The sequence below is a fragment of the Thrips palmi genome, unplaced genomic scaffold, assembly GCF_012932325.1.
Source record: "Thrips palmi isolate BJ-2018 unplaced genomic scaffold, TpBJ-2018v1 HiC_scaffold_15, whole genome shotgun sequence".
Classification (NCBI taxonomy): Eukaryota; Metazoa; Arthropoda; class Insecta; order Thysanoptera; family Thripidae; genus Thrips; species Thrips palmi.
In genome coordinates this window covers 2702107-2723197 of record NW_023144624.1, presented here as the reverse complement: position 1 = coordinate 2723197, position 21091 = coordinate 2702107, and the positions used below count along the sequence as shown (strand labels likewise).

The following is a 21091-nucleotide window of genomic DNA, read 5'->3' as shown; positions in this document are numbered from 1 at the left end:
AGATTTTCGTTATTTCCTGCGAATAACAGAATTTGTCTGTTTCCAGAAAGCCGTGTACTGCGAATAAGGATAAATGCCTGTTTGTGTTTGGCCGGTTATTCCCCCTGTCTAGACGTGGAATATTTCTCGTTTGATGATGTAGCAAAGCAAACAATTAATCAATTGTAAGACGCCACGGAAGAGATACTCAAGCACGAAGCACACACAATGGAAGAATCGGGTAAGAAGAGAAATAATATCAGTTCCCTATGTCCCGTGTCATATCAAGTGTTATTTCATCAGCCTATATTGCACTTTTCAAAAAGAGTTGTACTTCTATTTTTCGCTTGATTTCAGACGAGCAAGACTGTTTCCTTGAAAGAGGCTACCAGACTATTCTGGCGGAGCAGGCCTTTGAAAGTAACAAAATTTTATTCCTGCCAACGGGTAGTGGGAAAACTTTTATCGCTATATTGGTCTTGAAAAGAAAGTTCCCCTTGTTGGAACCGTAAGTACTTACAATTGGCTGCAAGTGTTATTTCCTGGGGTCAAACATTTTAAAGTTTTTTGTTCCTTCTTCAGGCCTTTTTCTAGAGGGGGCAAAAGAGCAGTTTTTCTTGTTAACACGGTTGCTCTTGTTGAACAGCAAGCTGAAGTCCTGAAAAGGCATCTACTAATTTCTGAAGTAGGACAATATTCTGGTGATATGAACGTTGATTTTTGGAACAGGGCCACATGGCATGATGAATTTGAAAGATTTCAGGTCAGTCTTTTACTTTGAAACTAAAACACACTAAATCAGACAGTGTTTTGATACCAATATTGCATTACATAATTTTTTTTTTCTTTTCATTTAATTATGCAGGTGATGGTCATGACAGCTGAAATATTGAATCAACTGCTCTTAAAAAAATATATATCTCTCTCAGATTTAGCCATTATGATTCTTGATGAGTGCCACCATGCTGTCGAGGATCACCCAATGCGACAAGTGTGTTCCTCATTTCCAACTTTCTCTTCTTTTTAACTATCATTTTACATGCGTTCATTGAAAAGTGCATCCCTAATGAGTGCATAAGTCTAACAAAATTTGACTAAGGGACATCATGCGTTTTTATGTGATTATAGATAATGAGATTGTTTGAGGATTGCCCTAAAAGCCAGCAACCAAGGGTGATTGGCCTCACAGCAACACTTTTAAATGGTACACCCAAATCAGTTTATAGAGTGCAAGAGGATGTAAAGAAGCTTGAAATAACTCTGCATTCTACTGTAGCAACTGTTGATTCATGGGATATTGTGAAGCAGTAAGCAGCAGCTTTAAGTAAAATTGACCATTGTTAACAAAAAAAAAGATTACTATTAGTTTAAAGTTTTACTTTTATCTTAACTATTGTAGATTTTCAACAAAGCCCAGGGAACAATATATTACTTTCCAAGACTACTGCGGTGCTCAACAAACAGCATTCATTCATCAAAAAATTGATGAACTTTTTATTTTATGTAAAGAGTTTAAATTTGTTACTGAAAATAATCTTCTAAATGCCGCTAAGTTTGAAGAAGGGTTTGTCCCAATGATGTCCGGCAAGAAAAATGAAGTGTCTAATCTTCTCATTCAAGTTTCAGTAAGTTTCTGGCTCTTAAAACAGTGCTCCCTCAAATTTGAGTTAGTTAGCTCTTAAATTATGTGCTCATGTTATTATAATTGCAGAAACAGCTTAATTGGCTGGGGCCCTTTGGCTGCTTGAGAACAATCCAAGCTGTCTTTGTTACTTTAAGACTCATGCAACAGAAGATGGCGAATAAAAGTAGTCACATTATGATTCATTCTCTATATTGTGACCTTTTTGCACTGAGGTAAGACAAACTGCTTGCAACTGGTTTGATACAGTATTGTTTTACAAAGGTTTGTATCCTGTCAAGGTCTGGGTTAGTTTGTTAAAATAAAAATTGCAGTAGTTAACATTTTGGGTATTGCTGGTAGAACAATATTCAGGTTTGGACCTTGTCTGATGGGGATTCCTATTTCACTCAGGCAGAAACCTTTGTTCTTGAATCACGGAATATGTTTGTTTTCAGCCGACAACTTTTCAAAGTTATGGATATCAGAGAGTCTATGATAGAGAGTGGTAAAGCTTACCATTTCTCATCCCCTAAAGTAAAAGCACTGATTCGTTTATTGGAAACTCATAACAATGAGTGCAACTCTCAACCAGAAAGTAAAAGAGAGCCATTGCAGGCTCTGATCTTTGTTGAAGAGAAGATGACAGCTAAAGTGTTGAGCAGTGTTTTGAAAGTGAGCTTCAATTTTGAGTATTGGTTACTTGTGCTGATTGGAGTATTCCTTGTGACCCACTTCTCTCTTTATATTTGTGCAGAATGTAGCTAAAGAAAATGAGAGGTATGCCTTCATAAAGGCTGCTTACATTGTTGGGGGCTCTTCTAACCCATTTTCTGAAACATGGGAAGGTGCTTACAATAAGCATACTAATGATAAAATTATAACAAGGTTTGTAAGTTAAGCCATTTTAAGAAATTATTAGGATGATGAAGAACTAACTCACCTCAATTATTTTGGACATGTTTCTCACTGTAGATTTCGAGAAAAGATCACAAATGTTCTGGTCTCAACTGATGTTTTAGAAGAGGGTATTGACATTCCCAACTGCAATTTGGTTGTGAGATTTGATATAGCTAAAGGCGTCAGATCCTACATCCAAAGTAAAGGCCGGGCTCGGCACAGTACTAGTTTATTCGCACTGATGGTTTCAAGCAACGACCGCAGCAGATATATTGAAAAAATCAACTTTTTTTGTGAAATTCAGGCTGAGCTAGAAAACGTGAGAATTTTGTTCACAGTATTTTCTTTTGCTTTTTGTGTGTTGTTTTTCTTACATTGCATTGACATGTTGATCTAAGTTACTTAAAAATAGTTTCTTTTTGATTACAGTTTTTAGTGGGTCACACATCAGAGAGAACATCACCATGAGAGCTTGATCTAAGTTACTTAAAAATAGTTTCTTTTTGATTACAGTTTTTAGTGGGTCACACATCAGAGAGAACATCACCATCAGAGCTTGAGCTTGAGTGTCTGTATGAAGCATCCATAGAACCATATTACACCCCTGTGGGATCCAAAGTGACAATGACATCTGCCATCCAATTAGTGAATGGGTAACTAGCTGGATTTATATTTTTCTGGCTCTACTTGTACTGCACATAACAACTTTATTCTTCAATAGGTACTGTATGTTCCTAGCTCATGATCGGTTTTGCAAAGTGTTTCCTAGTTGGCAAAAGAAGAAAATGGGCATACGAGAAATTGTTGCAATAAGATTACCCAGACTATCACCTCTCCAAGATTTAGTAAAGGTAGCGTGCACTTCCAACTTCCTAAATATTTGCTTAATGAATCTTCACTATTTAGTCTTTCCTCTCAATATTAAGTTATAAAAAAATTGTTGACAGGGAAGACCAATGGAGAATCTTCGAATAGCCAAAAGAGCAGCTGCTCTTGAAATGTGTAAACGGCTTCATCAAATTGGAGAGTTAAATGATTACCTATTACCAAATGAGAAATTTCTTGCTGAGGCTGATTTGAAGTTGCTCCTGCCTCTGTGGCAAGAGGAAGGATCAGATTCAGAGGCTAAACCTGGGACAGCAAAGCGAATGCGAAGTTATCCTTTGCATGTATGGTTATTTTTTTCATAAAAAAATTTCCATGGTTAACATTTTGAAATAGTTGGACTAATTTCAAATTTTAACAGATTCCTGATTGCTTCCAAGATTGTGCTCCTGCCCCTGGACTTGTATATTTACACCACATTGAAATTAATCCTGTATATGCTAAACCAAACAAAGGCAGAAAGTCAGTGATTTATGAAACCTTTGCTCTGAAGAGAAATTTTGCAATAATTTCATCTAAACCTTTTGGCAATGTATGATGTATTGCATGACTCTTTAAATTGTCATTTTCTATCAGGACATAACAGTTAATAATCAGTTTTTCTCTTCAACCTGCTTTTTTGCAACCAGGTCTGTCAATTTCCTGTATTTTCCAAGTTTGGCGAAATTAATGTCAGTGTCTCAGCACACAAGGTAGTCCTGATTACAAAGGACGAGTACAAAGATATTGCTCAGTTTCACTGGAATCTCTTCACTTCTATTATTCCAATGGCCAAAAATTATTTGGTCTACTCAAAAGAGTCTTACTTGCTTGCCCCTACTATATTGGGTAATTATTGAGAGTGAATAACAAGCTTTTCTATTTTCTTTTTGATATGTATTTTTATATACATTTAATGATGCAAACGAAGTGCTTTATTAATTGATTCTATTCCAGATGCAAATGGAGAATTTGTTTTGGATTGGAGTTCATTGAAGTCAGCCATCCACCAGAGAAGTCGTTCTTCAAATATCCCGGCTCTCAATACTGTGATAATTCCTACACATCGGGGATCATCTTATGTAAACGAGGTACCAAAATGATTTCATTTTGTACTAAAATATTACTGTATTGTCTTCAGAGTTCAAAGACCGTGGCTGTTTCTCATTTGCAGGCATACTTTATTACTCGAATCTGCTCTGAATTAAATGGGCATAGCCCATTTCCTAATGTATCTTACTCATCATACTCTGACTACTATTATAATAGACACAGATTTACAATAAGCAAGCCTGAACTGCCTTTATTAGAGGCTCAACCCATCAGTGTAATTTCAAATGACCTCATTCCAAGGTGAGATTCGCCAATTCTTGATACCCTTGTATACAGTTTCTTTTTGCTGCATAAAGTGTCTTGTTTCATAAGGACCAAGACTTCAAAGGTGGATGATGAAAACATTTCACATTTTCCAATGGAATCCTGCAAGGTACTGTGTGCAGATGGATGCCTATTACTGAAGGCGTCTTTGCTGCCATCCATCCTTCACCGTTTAGAGCGGTTTTTGGTAGCTGATAATCTACGAGTAAAAATTGCTCAAGGAATCGGACTGAAGGATGAATCCTTGTGTAAGAGATGATTTAATTTTGTTTGGCAGTCAGGTTGTCATAAAACATTCAAAACAATATTCAATTAATATCATATTTGTTATTTTGTTTGCAGACAAGGAATGCAGTGTTTGGGTAGGATTATCAGGCTACATTGACAAGTCTGAAAGTTCAAAAGTCACTTCACCCAAATCCGCTGTGTCTTTTGTGAAAGACAGCCCCCCTAGTAAAAAGACAAAGCTATCTTGTGGGAAGCCATGGAGCCACCTTGAGGAGCCTACAAATGTGGAACATGATTTTGAGAATATTACGGTAGAAGATATTGATAGGTATGGAAAGTTTGTTCAGACCAAACTCTCTGTTAGGAAATCCCCTCACCAAATTGTAAGTAAATAAATGGAGCATTGAAGCACGATAAATTTAACCATTACTTCCAAACACAGTTTAATTAATTTCATTTTTAATTTTGCTATTTTGTGTCATCAAATAAGAGTGATGACACTTGGAAAATACCTCATCTACATGCTGGTGAAGGTACTATCAACTTATTGAGAGGTTCATCAGACATTCCTCATCCTTGCCATATTCTTGAGGTGAATTTTGTTTATTTAATTTTATACTGCTTGCTGAGGTATATTGGTTGACCTTAGCTGCAATTTGTAGGCAATGACAGCTGCCTCTGCTAACGACTTCTGGAATCTTGAAAGATTGGAGACTCTTGGAGATTCTTTTCTTAAATTTGTTGTCTCCTTTGTCCTGTACAATCGTTTCCCTGACTTACCTGAAGGGAAACTGACTCAAGTTAAGGGTCAAATTCTGGGAAACCGAAACCTGTATTACTGTGCTAAAAATAAGAAACTTGCATCGTATTTGAAGGTTTGTTGATTATAATTAATAAATAAGCCAAATTCTGGCTATGCACAAATATTCAGTACTTCTGTCATACTAGGTACAAAAAGTGGTTCCCAGTGAGGGATGGATTCCACCATCTTTTTCTATTCCTGAGGAGATTTTGGAGGAAAATCTGATGGCCTTGGTGCGACGTCTCGACCTTTCTCAAGAAGAACAATATGTTGGAGTTGTGAAACAATCCTCAATAGAGGCCTTAAAGGAAAAAGCCATCTCTCAGAATATACCACTGACTCCAATGGACCTCAACCATCATGTAATTTCTGACAAAACCGTAGCTGACTGTGTGGAGTCCCTGATTGGAGCACATTTGCAGGTATGAATATTGAAAGTATGTCAATAAACTTCTTGTCTTTTTACTTACTACCAATGTAACGTGTGGTTTTTTTTAGGAGTGCGGTCCTATCATAGCTATTGAGTTTTTGGAATACATGATGGTGGTGCCAAAAGGATCAAAGGAACTTCTGCTACCTACATTTCCATCGAAGCCAGGAGGTCTAGTAGGACAGCCCTCACATCTAGCAAACCTTAAGGCATTGCAAGACCTATTGGGATATAAGTTTAATAATATTAATCTACTTGTTGAGGCCCTTACTCATGCTTCAACTCCCTCAGCATCGAGTACTTATGAGCGCCTGGAATTTGTAGGAGATGCTGTCATTGGTAATATTGTGGAGGAAATTTTCAGAATGTATATAATGTCTGCTATGTCTTATTTTACCAAACCTTTTTTTTTTTTTTTCCTTTTTCTAGATTTTTTAGTGACTGCTTATATCTATGAAAACTGTGGTAAGCTAAGCCCTGGAGATTTGACTGACTTACGCTCCGCACTTGTAAACAACATCACCTTTGCATGTTTGAGTGTAAGGTATGGGTTTTACAAGTATATGATTCATGGTTCTCCTGCACTGATGGATACCATGGATAGATTCCTTAGATATCAAATAGGAAGGCAGCATATTGTTGATGAAGAGGTAAGAAATGCATTCTATTCTTTATTTCATCTCATTTCTTTTACAAGTTTGAAATAAAACAATTTTGGTCAAATGATGCCTGTAACTTAATTCTTCAACGCACAGGTATTGATTTTGTTGGAGGAATCCGAATGTAGAATAGCGGAAACTGTAGAGGTACCTAAGGCATTAGGAGATGTCTTTGAGGCACTGATTGGAGCTATTTTTGTTGACTGTGGAAAAAAGTTTGCTCTTGTTTGGCAAATCATTTATCGATTGATGAAAAATGAAATTTGTGAGTGAAAAATGATAATGGTCCGGTATAAGCTTGAATATTAAAATCTGTAAAATAAGTTCCTATTTTAATTTTTTTTTTTTTTTTCAGGTGCTTTTAGCCAAAAGGTTCCAAAACAAGTTGTGCGAAGATTATATGAAACTGTTGGCCAGCACAATATCTCTTTCAGGTAAACTGACTGGTTTACTGATCCTTATTTGGCAATTTCAGGTAAATTTTCATTGTTCATTATGTTATTCACTGTTTGCAGGAATTCTGAATCTGCACCAGAGATACATTTGGAGCAAGTTCACATTGTTCTTACAGTAACAATTGGTTCTGAACAGCAATCATTTAATGGCTTTGGATCAAATAAAAGCCAGGCCAAAAAGTCTGCAGCGAAACTAGCACTGCGCCATGTGAGGGCTGAATAGGCTTTCCAAGCAATTTTCTCTTTTAACCTTTTGTTTAGTTTTAAGAAGTGATATAATTTTTCTACATTGCAATTTTAAATGATATTTGAAAATTGAACTCTATTGTTATCGTTAAAAATTCTATTCCTGGGGGATGTATATGAAATACTATTATACTTATAATGCAACATATTTAATCCTGAATGTTAAGCTTCCATTTTACAGTAGTTTCTTGTTATTGTATTGAATAAATATTTTTTACTGTGCGTTCAATAGATTTTGCCTGACCCGCAACGCCTGTCAGTGTCATTACAACACTTTCAAATCAGACTTTAAGACAACTGGAGGGAGCTATGGAGGCAGAGGAGTGGCGCGTTTCCATCGGATCTTTCTTGCCTTCTATGATTTGTTTGTTGCTCTGTCCTTCTCGCACTCCCGCAGGAGTGCGAGAGAGACAGCGACGAAACGACCCTTCGGAAACCGGCGGCAGGCCCGCAACGAGGCGCATGAGAAAGGCCTGGGCCGTACCGGCCGGAGGGAGCGTAGCGTGCGGGGTGCGGAGTGCGGGCCGGCGCGCGACTGGTGCTGGGCCTGGGCCTCCTCGACTCGAACGCGACTTCGCGACTCCTCAGTCGCCCGCCGACTGCCCCACCGAGCACAGCGCCCCACGGTGCTGCGCGCTGCGCCTGGCCGCGCCACCCCCAGCCTCCGCGTCGTGCCGCCAGCGCCGTCCTTCCCTCGTCGGCGGGCCGCGGCCACGGCGAGGTCTGCACGGTCTACGGCGAGCAGGCAGAGGACACTGGACCAGCATGACCGCCACGGGCGTCGGGCGAGTCCCGCAGGCGGCGCGCGGCCGGCCCCAGGGGCCCCAGTCCACAGCAGCGTCCTCTGCGTGTTAACGTGAGGGTGACTCGGGTCGCCTCGCCGCGGTCTCGCCGTGCTCGTGTTGGGCATACCGCGCGCCGCGCCACGCCGCGCCACGCCGCGAGGTGTCACCGTGTCGCCAGGCCGCTCTGCTCCGCTAATTGCCCACGTGCCCGCCTGCTGCCTGGCTGCCCCTGGCCCTTCCGCCCTGCCCGACGCCGACCTGGCCAGCGCCGTGACCGCGGCCGTGACGCAAGACCAGCAGCCGGACAACAAGCAGACGCAGCACCGCGCAGCACGCCCTGGGGCAGTGGGGTTCGGGCCCGCACGCCGGGCCTGCAGGGCCTGCAGGGCCTCGGAAGAGCAAGGTAGGCAAAAGCAAAACGCAGACACGCACCGTGCACACCTGTGCGCCCTACAGGTGCATCGGGAATCTGGCGGGGGGAGGGGAGGATCTCAAGATCACGCGGATCAGTGCACTGGTAAGCCTGGCCTCATACCTCTGGCTTCTTGAGCCTGTGGCCGGCGGGACGGCGGCATCAAGGAGCGGGGAAAGGAAAGGGGGGGGGGGCGTTATGAGGGAGCTCTGCTTAGTGTCTCCCTGGAGAGACGGGGATGGTGGCAATGGCGTGGTACAACACGATGAGGAGGGTGGTACAGGAATATAGAACGAGCTGTGCGGGTGAGAAGTTCACAGCCGAAAGCGAGTGCCCGTGGCCCCCGCCCCGTCCCCCGCTGGTGTTGGCACGGGACGGCCCCCGCACTGTCGGGCTCTTCGCATCACTCCTCACTGCGGCTAATGACTGCCGATGTCTGCCCGTCCTGCACAGGCACGGCACTGCTTGGCTTGGCCTGGGACAGAGTTTGCTTGTCCGCGCGGAAGTGGCGAGTGCCACTGCCCGGTCTGACGTCCCGTCCCGGTCTCTCGATCTCCCGGTCCGGCGTGACCCGCAAGTGCGTGTCCATCATCGCACTAGCATGGCAGCGCACTGAAGCGATGCGACACGGCGCGGCGATCCAAGGTGCGCCCTTCTTCTTAGTGTGGGCGGCGGCGGCGGGTTTCAGCTTCACACCGACCGGGCTGTAACGACGCTTTGAGAAGGTCATGAGCGCGGGACGACGTCGCGGGGCGGACGGGGACGCCGGGCCGGGCCGATGCCACCACTCGGAGGCCCTGCGGTGCCCTGCGGGCGAGGCGAGGCCCCCGACGAGGCCGGCCAGGCCGCGTCGTAAAGTTGGTCATCATGCGCGCAGTTGTATTGCCGGTTGTATTCGCGCGGACCATGTGGACGTAGACTAACGCAGGCGCAGTCGTGTCATCAAATGATCTGGCCGCTGTCACGCCCCCCTCCCCCTCCCGACGAGGAGTGGCGCCTTTTCCCCTTTCTTATCAATTTTCTTATCAATTTCTCCAAATACGGCATAAAGCGCGCCGAGCACCGAAGTATGCACCGAAGTGCCGGCAGGCCGACGGCAGGCCATCTGCTCTGCTCCAGCAGAGTTGCACGGGACGGGCCACGATAAGAAGCCCTCCGAGGCATTCCGCAAACAGACGAGCAACGCGCACCGCAGCGGCACCGCCTCCGTCAACACCGCCGCCATCCTCGCCACCGTCAACAAACTGCGACCTCTCCGATTTTATTTGGCCGTGTCCGCGGCGCGCCGGGGGCCGGCCTGGGGCGGGCCGAAGGGTTGTGTTCCGCGTCCGGAGAAAAGGGCCGGCCGATTGAATTGAGTGGACGGGCCGGGCGGGCGGCTGAGATTTGTGGCGTCAACTGTCAACGCAGCCGCGGGGGACCGAGCAACCGGGCGGCGCCGGCGGTGGATTGGCGGCAACGCGCCTCGACCCGGGGAAGGGGGAGAGGGGGGCAGGGTCCTCGCCACTGTCCGGCCCGTTGCGAGGGTACGGGAAGGTGTTCTTGGGTTTCCGGGACCGTACACCGCCCCTGGCCTCGCGATCAGGTAAACAGAACCGAGGACAGGGTTCACAGGGTTGGGGTGCGCGTCGCGCGCCACGTCACCGTAAATTTGAAAGAGGAGTCCGGAACGCCTCACTGCATGGCCGTCGCCGTGCGGCGCGACCCTGTATCGCCCGCGGCCGCGGCATCCCGTGGCGGACTGGCGGTCCCTCGAGGACAGCTCGGGTTCCTTCCACGCGTCGCCTGCCCCGCCCCACCCCGCGCCACCCCGCGCCCCGAGGTCCCCGTTCCAGCGCAGGCCCCGTTCCAGCGCAGGCCGCCTCGCAGGTAGGCCTCCGCCGTCAGCGAGCGCACGGAAGCGCGCGTGTTGCCCGCCTGCCGGGCGGCGGTGCGGCCCTGGCGCTGCTGCCTTCCCACTTCCCAGGCCGCACGGGCCGGCTTGGCTTCGTGCCGCCGAGCCGAGCGGTTTCGAACAGTCACTTCGTCGCTTTGCCTGCCTCGCGCCTCTGCGGGGCGCAAGGCGGGACGCCCCACGAGTGCGAGAGAGACAGCAACGAAAGACGGCAGCAGTGTTGGGAATCAGCGTTCTAGGTGCAGTCTGAGGAGGGCGATGTCGAGGATGAAGACGTCGAGCATGACGAGGATGAGGACGCGGCCAATTGGCGGACAAAGGGCAGAGGGCCCGCGGCTCGGATCCAGGTTCAGGCAGCCAGGCAGCCAGCCAGCCTCTTGGCCGATGGCGGCACGGCGGCCGGCCGATGAGGTTCCCGACGGTATTAATCGAGAGACGCTGGTCGGTAATTCGAGAAATGGACGTTGGGCGGCCTGCCTGTCGCTGCCTGCCACGGCTGCTAATGACTTGGAGGCGCGGGAGGGGGAGGGGGGGGGGGGTAAAGCGACCCCGCCGGGGTGCGGGGCTGGTGGGTCTGGTTGGTGGGGCGACCCAGCAGCCTGTTTCCGAAGGATCGTTCCGTCGCTCTGTCTCTCTCGCACTCGCGGCGCTTCGCGTCGTGTGGGGGCGAGAGAGACGGGGCGACGAAGCGACCCTTGGGAATCAGGCGGCAGGGCGACCGTGCTGCCCATTATCGCCGCGTCGCCGCGTCGTTCTCCGCGAGTCCCGGCCTTGCCGTGCTGGCCGTGCAACTGGTGGGATCGGCGATGCAGTCCGCCTCCGCCTCGCAAACTTTCCACATTCTCACTCGACGAGGCGGACGGGCGGGGCGGGGCGGGCCGGGGCGGGGCGGGGCGGGGCTGCGTCGGCGAGGGGGCTGTCCGGGGCGCCCTCTCTCCTCGCTGATGCCGCCAGCGCCACCGCCACCGCCGCTGCTGTTGTTGTTTTTGTTGTCGACTGTGCAGCGTATCGAGCAACCTCCAATCCAAGCCCCACTTGGTCCTGAATTGCAAATTCAGCCTGAGTGCGGCCAGGGCCCCGGCCAGGGCCGTCGGGCCCAGCAGTGCCCAGCAGCCAGCAGCAGGCGCCAGCGCGCCAGCGGGAAGCGGGAAGCGAGGCCGGGAAGCGCGGAGCAGGCGGTGCAGGCGGTGCTGCAGGCCTACAGGGAAGGCTTCACAATGGAGGGGAGGGGAGGGCGTCTTTGCCCGACGGCGCCTTGCAGTGCACTGCTCTGCCTGCTCGGAAACTGACGTCGAAAACGGTTGATCTGCGAAGTAGGGCTTTGAGATTTCACAATTGAAGTGGAAAGATTTTGGTGGGGGAAGTCATGCCGTTTTTTTGGCGCCACACTTTATTCGTGTCCCTGAAACGGCTCAAAGAAGTTACACCGGTTCATTTTCAGGGCTGGGATTTTGAAGCAGCTCCCGCGCCGCGCTGACTCACTTGATGTTTGGGTGAGGTGAAGAGGTCGGCAGCGACACTGGGAGGGACTTTCAAACACATGGGGAGGGAGCCCGCGGGGCGTTTTCAGAGGCAGTCGTCAAAGTTTGAGGCTGGGCGCCGCCAAGCTCCGCAAACCGCACCGTTTGTCCGCGGTGACCACTGCCTCAAAAAGATATTACCCTTTTCGGCGTGCGGCCGTCAACGCGGACCTTCCGGCCGCCGCGCTGACACTGAATTTCCCCGCGGCGACGCAAAGTGCCCGTTGCGAGTGGGGAGGAAGACGGAGCGGCGTCCGTCGGCCCTCCTTTCATGTCCCCTGGCGGTGGATTTCAAAACGCAACGTGCCGCCACGGCGCGCCACCCGGACGTGACGTCACTTCCTCTGGATTGTCAGTGGCGGCGCTCGCTCACACGTCCAAACTCTACGAACGCCACACCGCGCCGCGCCACGGCCGTACTTTCTCCTCTGCAAACAGAGTTCCGATTTGGCCGTAACTTTGTCGCGAGGATTAACATAAAGACAATCGTAATCCTTTTGATGAAATTAATGGCCTCCGCGTGGAGTCTCCTTCGCGCGGCGCGGCACGGCACGGCGGCTCGCGGGAGAGTGTTTGCGACAGGATTACCCCGGCGGCCGCTCGCTCGCCTCTTCGCACTGCTTCGCACTTGAGGCAACTGCAGGCCGGGAACTGAACGAGTCGGCAGACTATCTGCAAACTCACGAAGTATCAAGCCCGTGCGCTCGTTGTAGTGGAGCCGACGCGGCCGAAGCACTTCCTGCGGTGGCCGCCGCCCGAACCGGGGGAGCGTCCCGTCGCTCCGCCTCCCTCGCACCCCCATGGGACGCCCCGTGAGTGCGACAGAGACAGAGCGACAAAACGATCCTCCGGCATCGCTCGGCAGCCGCGCCGTGGGGTTGGAGTTTGGAGGGGCTTCATCCGTCATGGCCTGGACCCGGCCTGGCCTGGCCTGGCCGTCTGTTCGCGCGTGACCTTTATGTCTGCCCATTTGTCTAATTGAAGAGCGACGAATTGGCGGGCGGGCGGACCGACGGACCGACGGACCGACCGACGGACCGACCGACGGGCCCCGCGCTGATAGATGAACGAGACTCCAAGTTGGAAGAGGCCGTCCCTGTCCGCGGCCGCCTTGCCGCGCCACGCCACGCCACGCCACGCCACGCCACGCCACGCCGCGCCACGCCAAAGCCACGCCAAGCCACGCCGCGCATTCCTATGCGATACCCCAAACAGCCTGGAGCCAGTCTAGGAACGGCGGGGGCGCGGCGGGCAACTCCAGGCTTCCGACCGCGGCGGTGTGACAGACCGGCAGACAGACAGACGGACAGACAGACAGGCCGACAGACAGACAGAAAGACAGACAGACCGGCAGACCGCCGCAGGGGCGCGGGTGGAGCGTAGGGCGCGGGCGGGGCGGCGGGGCGCAGGCGAAGACAAGTCGCAGCCGCACTCGGCGACGGAAGAAAACGGATTACGATGACAGCCTCCACACAATGCAGCGCCGACGCCGCCGACGCCGCCGACGCGGTCACGAAGCTGCCGTGCTCCCCGCAGCTTGGAGGCGGCCGGGCGGACGGACGGCCGAGAACATGCTGCTTTTGTCGCCCCCAGGTGTGGGCCAGGGCAGCCAGGGCGAGGAGGGAGGATCGGCGGAGCCTGGCTTGGTTCCGAGGCGTCGAGTAGCGGAAGTTTTCGCGAGAGGGACGGAAGCACGGCGAAGCACGGCGAAGCAGGGCGAAGCACAAGCCGAGCGAGGGAGAAGGGAGTCCGGGCCGCGGCGCGGCGAGTGTCAAGGAGGAAGGGAGAGCGACGCCAAGCCACGCCAAGCGACGCGCAGCTCTGTACGGTGTAGTCGTTGGGTCCTATCTGCACTTAGCACGTCACCAGCACCGGGCGGGGCGGGGCGGGGCGGGCAGTGGCCGCCGTCCCGCTCCGCGAGCACACCGCCGTGTCAGACCTTTGTTCGTCGCCCCGTCCCCACCCCTCCCGGTGCTCCCGGCCGTATCAACTTGCCCTCACGTCGCGCCAACGAGGTACTTCCGCGCGCGCTGCTGCTCTAGCAGACGACACACGGACGCAGTGGGCCGCCCGGGCCGCCCGCCGCCGTGGACGGGATGGAGTGGCCGATTGGGCCGGGCTGCCCGAGGGCTGCCCGAGGGCTGCCGGCGTCTGCGGGGAGTAGAGCGCCAAGTTGAGCACGGCGGCCACTCCTGGCCGGGCGCAAAACCACGCAAAACCCGCCTCCCCCAGTCTCCCAACCCGAGGCCTGCAGTGGCCTCGCCGCCTCGCCGCACAGTGGGCCAGAAGACCGGTGGAGGCGGTCAGAATCCCGGACGGGTTTTAAGCTGCAGAGTCGCTAAATGGGACTCAAACCGAACGGGTGACCCCATCAATGGATCGCCCTTTGAACGAGGAATCCATTGGTGGGGTCGAAACGCGTCCTAGAATCTTGGCTGCCACGACCCAAGCCTTCTGGCCCACTGAGCGCCGACCCTGGTCCCTGATTGCCCTGATCCTTGATTCGGGAGTCTGCGGTCCGCGGTGGCGGCGGGTGCAGCGGGCAGCCGTCTGATTCCGAACACTGCTTCGTCGCTCTGTCTCTCTCGCACCCCTACGGACCGCCCCATGAGTGCGAGAGAGACAGAGCGACGAAAGCAGTGTTCGGAATCAGACGGCTGGCGGCGCGGAAGTCAAGACACGGCGGGAAAGCGAATCGCCTGGCGGGCAGGCCAGCCCGCTCGACAGCCGAGCGCTCCAGGAGCCTCGTTGCCTACCTCGCAGGCGTTCGCTGCGCTCAGCTCGCACAGCCTGGCAGAGCTACGCACAGCAGCATAGCCAGGCCGGCTAGCAGCATGTCCTTGACTAACTGCTGGATGGAGCCGGGCGGGGCGGCAGCCTCACTGGCGGGGAGGGGAGGGAGGGGTGGGGGAACGGATACGCACTGGGATTGTCCCCTAATTCCCCCTTCCCGCCCTGTTTGGAGTCCATGACGGGGAATTCATTATCAGCGAGAGGACGGGGGTGGCGGCAGGCTGGCGGCTTTCTGATGGCGCCACTATTTTTTCCTTCCCCTTCTCTATTTCTGTTCGGCTGCTGCTGTTTTCTGCCGCCGCAGCCGGACGACCCGGACACGCGTTTCGGCGCCACTGCGTCACCGCTGCCGCCGTCGGCCGCCGTGCCATCGGGGGTCGGACAAGCAGTGACCTGCTGAGAATCGAAAATGGGGCTTCGTCAACTTGTTTGCGTCCCGGCGTGTGGCCGGTGTGGCCCTGCGCGGCCCGCGGGGGGCGTGGCGGGGCGTGGCGTGCTGGGGCGGGGCACGGAGACCATCTCTTGGCGTGCCTGCCCTGATTGCCAACTCCACACCGCCTCCGCTCCGCGTCGCAATTTCCACCGGGGCCGAAACGTGCAATCACCGTGCTACACCGTCGGTCCACCGAGTGCGCACTGTAAGACGCAGTGCCACGCAGTTCTGGGCGTTGAAGTGAAGCAGGCGGAAAGAAACGACTCACTCCCAGATGAAAACTTTCACAAAGCTCCGCAAAAGCAAAAACAGCGTGTTTTTTAAAAGTTGAAACTGAAATTCGAAGTGTACCAAAGTCGTGTCCCTTCCCCCCCCCCCCCACGGTGCGCTGCCTGTTTGCAGTGGTGATGTATTCTTTCCGCCCCTGATGGGCTCTGCACCAGCTCGACACCTGTCAGGCGCGCCCCTCCCCGATCCCCTCCCTGAGCCCCGCCCCGCCCCGCCCCGCCCCGCCCCGCCGTAGTGGTCGTCGACGCCCCGTCCCTTTGACGTTTCATTTTCTGCTCGTTGCCCCCCCCCCCCCCCCCCCCGCCCGCCCTGTCGATAGACACGGCCTTCCCGAGGCGCGCTGCCGCGCTGCCGCATGGACTGCCGGGCTGCACCTGAGACTCGCGCGGGCGTTGAGGCGCTGCGCCTGCGCCGCGCGCCATCGCTGGCAACAACTGATTTTCGCTCTCTCTGTCTCCCTTTGGTGGTTCAGCGCCACTGCTGCTTGTCGTTCTCCAGGCAGCCCCAGATAGGCCCGGCTGCCGCGGCCCGACTTCCCGATCCCGCCGGCGGGGCGAACGCCAACGCGCCAACGTCATCCTCTTCCCCGCCCATTTTGACATCTGCTCCAGACTTTTGTTCCAGCGACGGCGTGGAGCGGGCCGCCGGGGCGCCGGGGACGGAAAGGGCTGCCAGGAAAGGAAAAGAAAAAGAAAACGAAAAAAAAACAAAAAACACGGATTACGGGGACGCACTCCGACTGACGGGGCGACGTCGACGCGCGCTAGCTCACTACAAGCTTCGCGAGGCATTCTCATCTTGTCCTCGGCGCACAGTCACACACGCAGGAACAAAATTGCGCGAGCGGCGGAACGATTCGGTCGCGTCGTGCGTCTGCCGGCCGCCGCCTGGTTTTTCCCACAGTGTGGTCCCAAACCACACATTACTACAAATCACTTACCCGTCCAGGCGGCGGCTTTTGGCACCCTCAGTGCCCCGGCCCCTTGCGGCCCCCGCGGCCCCGGCCCCCTCCAGCGCCCTCCAGCGCCCTCCAGCGCCCCGATCGGCATAGTCTCTCCTCGCCCGCCCACTTTCGTTGCCCCCACACACGCAGGCACACACACACTCACGCGGACAATATTCACGGACGCTCACAATACTCACCCGCGCGCGCATTGTCGAGGTGTTTGACGGCGGGGGGTGCGGGGGGTGCGGGGGGTGCGGGCGCCGCGCTTTGGTGCGCAGTGGGCCGCGCACTGCCTCCGCGGCGTGGGGTCCTCGCACGTGCCCGTCGACGCGGCCGGCGTGGCGTGGTGGCAGTGGGGCCGCGGCCTCGACCGCGGTGCGCCACTGGATGGCCGAAGCCGCAGCGTGAGGCTGGGGCAAGATATCGAGAGGATCCTCGCGGATGCACGGCAAATCCATCTCCTGGGATTTCCAGGAATATCGGACAAGCCACAGGAAAATCCCCTGGGGTTCTCAGGAATATCAGTCAATTCCAAGAAGGAGATGGTTCTACCGTGTGGCTGCCGCTGCCGGCGGGATGATGCAGCTTCGTCGCTCTGTCTCTCTCGCGCCCTAGGGAATGCTCCACGAGTGCGAGCGAGACACCGCGACGAAGCCTCGTTTTGGAACCACGCGGCGCGGCGGGCACTGCACGCGCTGCACGGCGTTGACAGTGTCGCCAACCGAACAGGGCGCCAGGTCCGCCAGGTGCAGGGAAACAAGTAGCGGCAGGTGCACTGGCAAGGGCGACAAGGGCGCAGGGTGACCACCACCACCACCACCCCGCGCTATATTTCAAGTTCAAACAGCGCCGACGACAGAGGCCGTCGGGGGGCGGTGGCCGGCGCCATGATTCGGCCGGACGCTGTTTTTTATGGCTACTAGCTGGCTTCGTGGCATTTCCTAAACTTGGCCGTGTGTTATAGGACTCCCCCTCCCCTTACACACACGCACACTACACGCACACAAACCTTAGTGTGCCCCACATTTTCGTCCTCTGATGCACGAAGCTCCTCCCTGTGGGCTCGATGCCCGCGGTAGTTCTGCCGTGATTCAGCAGGCGACCGAGAACGCCCTTGCTGCGCCCCGCCCCGCCCCGCCTCGCCGCGCCCCGCCCCGCCCCGCCCACCAAGGAACGCCGACACTGCAACGCCTGCAGGGAGGCCTGGACAGCTGGACCAGAAGGCAAGCAGACGGCGTATTTGGCCGGGCCGCCGGCTCGCCGCCGGCCGAGCAGGAATCCACACTCACCAAATATATGGAGGGCTGGGACGTGCTGCCGTCCCTCCCCCCTGTCGGCCCCGTCCGCGTTCCGCCCTGTTTCCAGTGGAGATATCGCGCCGAGGGCGGTCGGACTGGAGCCGCCCTGGAGCCGCCCTGGAGCCGCCCTGGAGCCGCCCTGGAGCCGCCCTGGAGCCGCCCTTCGAACTGCAGCCACGCGCGGCCGGCCCAGCGTCCTGGAGTCAGGCTCGGGCTGGCCAGGGCAGACAGGCAGAAAAATGGTGAAAAGTGGTCGAATCTCGGAAATTTGCTGATTTTGCTGACTTTGGGTGGCCACTGTGTCCAATCTAGTCGCCGCAAAAGGCCTCCCTCGACGTTCTAGACCCTTCTCTTTCATGCCCTGTATCGGGAAGACGTTGACCACAACGATTTTGGCTTTGACCGCAACGATTTTCCGACCAAGTTGGTCAAAAAGTGGTCGAATCTCGGAAATTTGCTGATTTTGCTGACTTTGGGTGGCCACTGTGTCCAATCTAGTCGCCGCAAAAGGCCTCCCTCGACGTTCTAGTATTCTTAAGACCCTTCTCTTTCATGCCCTGTATCGGGAAGACGTTGACCACAACGATTTTGGCTTTGACCGCAACGATTTTCCGACCAAGTTGGTCAAAAAGTGGTCGAATCTCGGAAATTTGCTGATTTTGCTGACTTTGGGTGGCCACTGTGTCCAATCTAGTCGCCGCAAAAGGCCTCCCTCGACGTTCTAGTATTCTTAAGACCCTTCTCTTTCATGCCCTGTATCGGGAAGACGTTGACCACAACGATTTTGGCTTTGACCGCAACGATTTTCCGACTAAGTTGGTCAAAAAGTGGTCGAATCTCGGAAATTTGCTGATTTTGCTGATTTTGGGTGGCCACTGTGTCCAATCTAGTCGCCGTAAAAGGCCTCCCTCAACGTTCTAGTATCCTTAAGACCCTACTCTTTCATGCCATGTATCGGGAAGACGTTGACCACAACGATTTTGGCTTTGACCGCAACGATTTTCCGACCAAGTTGGTCAAAAAGTGGTCGAATCTCGGAAATTTGCTGATTTTGCTGACTTTGAGTGGCTACTGTGTCCAATGTAGTTGCCGTAAAAGGCTTCCCTCGACGCCCCAGTATTCTTAAGACCCTACTCTTTCATGCCCTGTATCGGGAAGGCTATTGACCGCAACTAGTTTGGGAGCGGTAGCCTCTCAAAGTTGGTCATGAAGGGTAAAAACATAGTGATGATCGGGGGCCTTTTGGAGGCCAGTCTGAGCCTGGCTGGAGTCCTGGCAGATCGCGTTCCCCGGGAGGCCAACCAGGCCAACCAGGCCAACCAGGCCAACCAGGCCAACCAGGCCGCAAAACACTCACCCTTTGATTTCGGTTCGACGAGGAGGCCGGAGATGTGAAATTGTTTCTTTTGGGAATTACCTGAGTCGAGGACACCGCGTCCCGAGTCCGACCAGTGGAATGAAAAGACCCTGCTCTGCATTCGACACCGACTTTTGACATGTAAATGCGATGCTAATGCTGCGCCCCGGACAAAAGGCCTCCCCGCTAGAGGCTGCTAAATCGCGTTTTAAAAATCTTTGGCGAGCACGGGGCGCGCGCAGTCCGCCAGATTTGGCGGGAAACGCCGTAATGAAGATCGAGCTCGGAATGAGCTCGCCTGCCGTCTGCTCCACTGGCTGCCGAAGTTTCGGGAATAATGGCGGTCGCTCCAGCGCCAGCCAGCGCCAGCCAGCGCCATCACTCAGCCGCAGCTTTGGCAGACAATATACGAATGGCACACTATGTGGCGGTACCCAATGTAGACGAGGCCACGGAGCCCGTCAGACTCACTCCACCGCTCTGTCTCCCTCGCACTCGTGGGGCGAAGTCTTTAGGTGCGAGGGAGACGGGGCGACGGGGCGCCGAGGGGCCGCGGGCCTTGGGGCTGGGCGGCCATAGCGGCACGCGCTGCCATTCTTTCCTCCGTCAGTCTCGGGGGCTTCATCGCCTTCCGCGGGAACAAATGAGGGGGTTTCTCTGAGGCGCGCATCGGCCCCCTTCGCGTCATCCCGCAAATAGGAGAAGAACGACCTTCGCACGAACGGTCGGCGACGACGGCGACGACGACGGCGACAACGACCATGACCACCACGACGACCACCACGGGGATGAGGATGTGGATGAGAGGGGCGCTGGCGAGCACCGCCATGACGGCGCTGGTCGCCTGATTGCTGCTCATCACCGGCGGCAGGGCCGGTAGGTGCGCTGCGGCTGGCGGCAAGGTCCTTGCCTCTGCCCTTATTGCCCCGCCCCGCCCCGCCCCGCCCCGCCCGGCCAGGACGTGGACGTCATGTCCGGGCATCAGGCGCGGTCAATCAGCCGGACGCTCAATCAAGCATCAAGCCGTCCATTACAGGCTCGGGCGGTGCCTGCAGCCCCCGGCCCGCCGCCGGCCCGACTAAATTTGGCCAATTTACAACCCCCGCCCTCCGGCCGGCCCCGCGAGTAACGACGGGTACTGCATGAACAAGCTCGTTTGCGTTCGAGTGGTTCGAGTGGTGTACCGGCGCGGACTGCGAACTGCGAATCAAATCCGCAGCCACGAAGAGCAGCGACTTATTCGTCTTCGGCTGTCTGTCTCCGCCGTCGGAACGCAGTGCTGCCAATGGCCGTGGTACAGTAGCGGGTGGCGTGTGCGTGCGTCTGTGTGTGTGTGTGTGTTGTGGCCCTGGCTATAACGACATGTGCATGTAAACACTCATATAACACGGATAAACGGGAAGCGATGGGAACGTCGGCCTCACGCTCTGGCCCAAGCCTAGCCAGCCTGCAGCGCATAAAAGTTTGGCCAGGTCTATCGCTGGCGGTGCACAGAGCCCCCCCCCCTTTCCCCCGGAATGAGCATTAGCTGGTTCGTCTTTTTTGCAGTGTCTCCTTTGGTCCGCGACGCGCGGCAGACGACGGCGGCGGCGCACAGGGGCTCGAACGGGCCCGAGGCAGAAAATGCGTGTTTTATTCATGTCAAGGGGTCGCGCAGCGCGTCCTGCCATTGGTGCATGCGTGTGTCTGAAGAAAAGGGGAGGGGGTAGCGTGATTCAAATTTTTCGAATTACCGTCTCGTCGTGGCGGGGCGCGGGGCTCGGCCAGTGCCCTCGGCCCGTCGCTCCGTCGGGGTCGCCGTGTC

At 54.1% G+C, this 21091-nt stretch overlaps 2 protein-coding genes across 2 annotated transcripts in view; both read left to right on the top strand.

Moving 5' to 3' along the window:
- Window positions 1-54: 54 nt before the first annotated feature.
- Window positions 55-7790, top strand: LOC117640911 (endoribonuclease Dicer). Its single transcript, XM_034377905.1, has 27 exons — window positions 55-220; window positions 337-487; window positions 562-742; window positions 845-970; window positions 1108-1286; window positions 1379-1604; window positions 1691-1836; window positions 2059-2275; window positions 2358-2488; window positions 2576-2819; window positions 3014-3153; window positions 3222-3351; window positions 3448-3669; window positions 3747-3917; window positions 4015-4213; window positions 4322-4455; window positions 4539-4717; window positions 4790-4989; window positions 5084-5352; window positions 5460-5561; window positions 5632-5844; window positions 5918-6193; window positions 6270-6540; window positions 6631-6851; window positions 6957-7125; window positions 7216-7294; window positions 7376-7790. The coding sequence occupies exons 1-27, from the start codon at window positions 208-210 to the stop codon at window positions 7536-7538; spliced, it is 4752 nt and encodes a 1583-aa protein (XP_034233796.1). The 5' UTR covers window positions 55-207; the 3' UTR covers window positions 7539-7790.
- Window positions 7791-8621: 831 nt separating this feature from the next.
- The window catches only part of LOC117641254 (orexin receptor type 1-like), a 64657-nt gene continuing 52187 nt past the window's right edge, over window positions 8622-21091 (top strand). The window contains exon 1 of the mRNA XM_034378415.1: window positions 8622-8749. The gene's annotated coding sequence lies outside the window, so the exon portion shown is untranslated. The remainder of the gene's footprint in view (window positions 8750-21091) is intronic.